The following is a 2,358-nucleotide window of genomic DNA, read 5'->3' on the forward strand; positions in this document are numbered from 1 at the left end:
GGCTCTAAGTCCTCTGACTCCAAGCTCAAACCTCCTCTGAGCTATCTCTACCCTTCCTGGGCAGTACTGGACTCCCAAGACCCTGTCTACACCTTGATCCTGACCCCTGGCAGGGCTCAAGGCAGTCACGTGACCCTCAGGCACTAATGGGACCTCCAAACTACCCATTTCTAGTACAACCAGAACTACTGGTTAAAATACAAAAACACAAATGTAAGCCTTTTGGCAGCAATACAAACACCCAGCCCATTGGCTGCCTATCATACTTCTTCCAGGCCCTGAATCAGGTCCCTCAGGTTGTTTTCCCAAAGCGCCCTGCTAGGCAACCATCAGTATCAGCCATTTCAAAGCAAGGCTTCTTCACCCCACTGCTTCCCAGGTCTACCTCCCTGCTCTGGCTCATAGTCCTGAAGTCCTGCTCCTTTCTGGTTGTGTGAATCCTCTGTCAGCTGACTTGACCATAGAACTTTTCCTTAACCTCCACTCTGCTGGTTGCCTGTGCTACAAAAATCCTGCCCTTAATGGGGCTACACCACTTTCCCTGTTCCAGTGACCATGTGACTAAAGATATCCAAAAGTAGGGGGAAAGATTCTCCCACAAGGAAATTCCCCACGCCATCTTAGCTATCCTCTACAGGAATATACAGATACTGCTGCTCCCTCTTCTCCCCACCAGGGAAACAATATATGGATAGGATTATCCCTGATCAATTAGTGTTATGCATAGACAGAAGACAAATCCATAAAGTGTTCTTTCATGAAATTCAATATTAGTTCTACAATTTATTAGTATTATAGTACCACCTAGCCCAACTGAGCTCAGAGCTTACTGAGCTGGGGACAGTACCAACACATAGTGAAAGAGAGTCTCTGCCCCAAACAGGCAAGTTAGCCAAGTTGAAGAGAATGACAGACTAAGAAAGACAAAAGAATTCAAGTCTATCGTTATGTTCTCATGCAGTAACTCAAAATTTGCTCTTTAAACTAGATACTAAACAGAGAAGTGTCAAAAATAGGACTCTTACCAATAATTGATATTGGCTTTCTGGCAAAACGTACTCTTCCCTTCAAGCCAACATATTTACTTCTGCAACCTGCCGACCATAGCCGCACCACATATTCAGCACCAAAAAATACAACCAGAACAATTTCCTGTGGGAATTGAAAAACATAAGCTGTAAATATTGTATTTTGTTAAACTACAATTCATAACTTAATTTCTCTCCTTCTCAAATCTCTTCTACAGATAACCCCAACAAGGTTTTTGCTTCTTTTTTTTTTTTTTATTGGAGGGGAAGGGGGATAGGAGAGAAGCATTTGTTTCTTTGTTTAGTAGCAAATTAAAAATGGAACACTACCAGAACATTTTTACTTGTAGAGAAAAATACTCATCAGCATAATTGAATGAGGCAGAAATCTGGCCCTGAGTTCCATATTGCTTAAGCAGAAAGTTCAAAGCTGAGGGTGCTTTCCCATTCCCTTCAGCCATTATTGTAACAGGGTGTACTGAGAGAAGTCATAGCACACATCATTTTACTTTGTCGAATTACTCATTAAGTAGTTAAACACCAAGGGGTGGGAAAACAGGAGCACATTTATTTAAAAAAAACAACTAACAAATAAAGAGCTAAGTAAAGGTAAGAATCATAAACTGAAAATTAATTAACTAGTGTGTATGCAGAAAATTCAATACATCGTAAAAATTTACTTGGCAATCTAAAGCTTATTATTGCTTACTTATATTTAATGTAATGCTCTGTGAAGAATTTGACACTACCTTATATCCAGCAGCTGGGTCACCAAGATAGAGGGAAATTCTTTTTACATATTGGTCAAAGAAGTGGATTATTTGAAGACTACAATTTATGTAGACTGAGGCAAACTTCACTTCCCCCTTGCTTTCCTCTACCACGTTTGCAATGTGGTTGTCTAAGCACACAATTTCTTGGATGGCTCCCAGCCCAAAATGCATTCAGTAAATCGAAGCTACCAAACATCTAATTTGCAAACCCATAATAAGCTTTGAAAAATATTTGCAGTTATGTTTGAATTAAAATGTAATCTGCATCTTGGGAGTTCTTAAAGCACACAAGAAGAACACACAGTTACATTATGATTTTCACTGAACACCAAAAGGAAACTATTCAGAGCAGTAATTACAAGGACAAGTGGAGATTGTAACAGTTTAAAACTAGGGAGGAAAGAATAGGTTTGGGTAAAAGAACCATCAGTTTAAGGAAAGCAACTAAAATTTACAGGAGTTCCCTGTAAATCCCACTCACTGAATTTGCTCAAATTTTTAAACAAACTTAGTAACCAAAGTTCATTGAAATTTGTCAGGTCTTTTATTCAGAAGGA

General features: G+C 39.4%; 1 protein-coding gene across 1 annotated transcript in view; it reads right to left on the reverse strand.

Annotated features, from left to right (window-relative positions):
• Positions 1-1,489, reverse strand: part of LOC109296441 (potassium voltage-gated channel subfamily KQT member 1-like) — a 186,046-nt gene extending 184,557 nt beyond the window's left edge. The window contains exons 1-2 of the mRNA XM_019515851.1: positions 1,373-1,489; positions 1,026-1,152 (exon numbers count right to left, since the gene is read on the reverse strand). Of these exons, the coding sequence (XP_019371396.1) occupies positions 1,026-1,152; positions 1,373-1,489 (244 nt within the window). The remainder of the gene's footprint in view (positions 1-1,025; positions 1,153-1,372) is intronic.
• Between the last annotated feature and the right edge of the window lie 869 nt (positions 1,490-2,358).

The sequence above is a fragment of the Gavialis gangeticus genome, unplaced genomic scaffold (assembly GCF_001723915.1).
Source record: "Gavialis gangeticus isolate Ggan-Ray unplaced genomic scaffold, GavGan_comp1, whole genome shotgun sequence".
Taxonomy (NCBI): domain Eukaryota; kingdom Metazoa; phylum Chordata; order Crocodylia; family Gavialidae; genus Gavialis; species Gavialis gangeticus.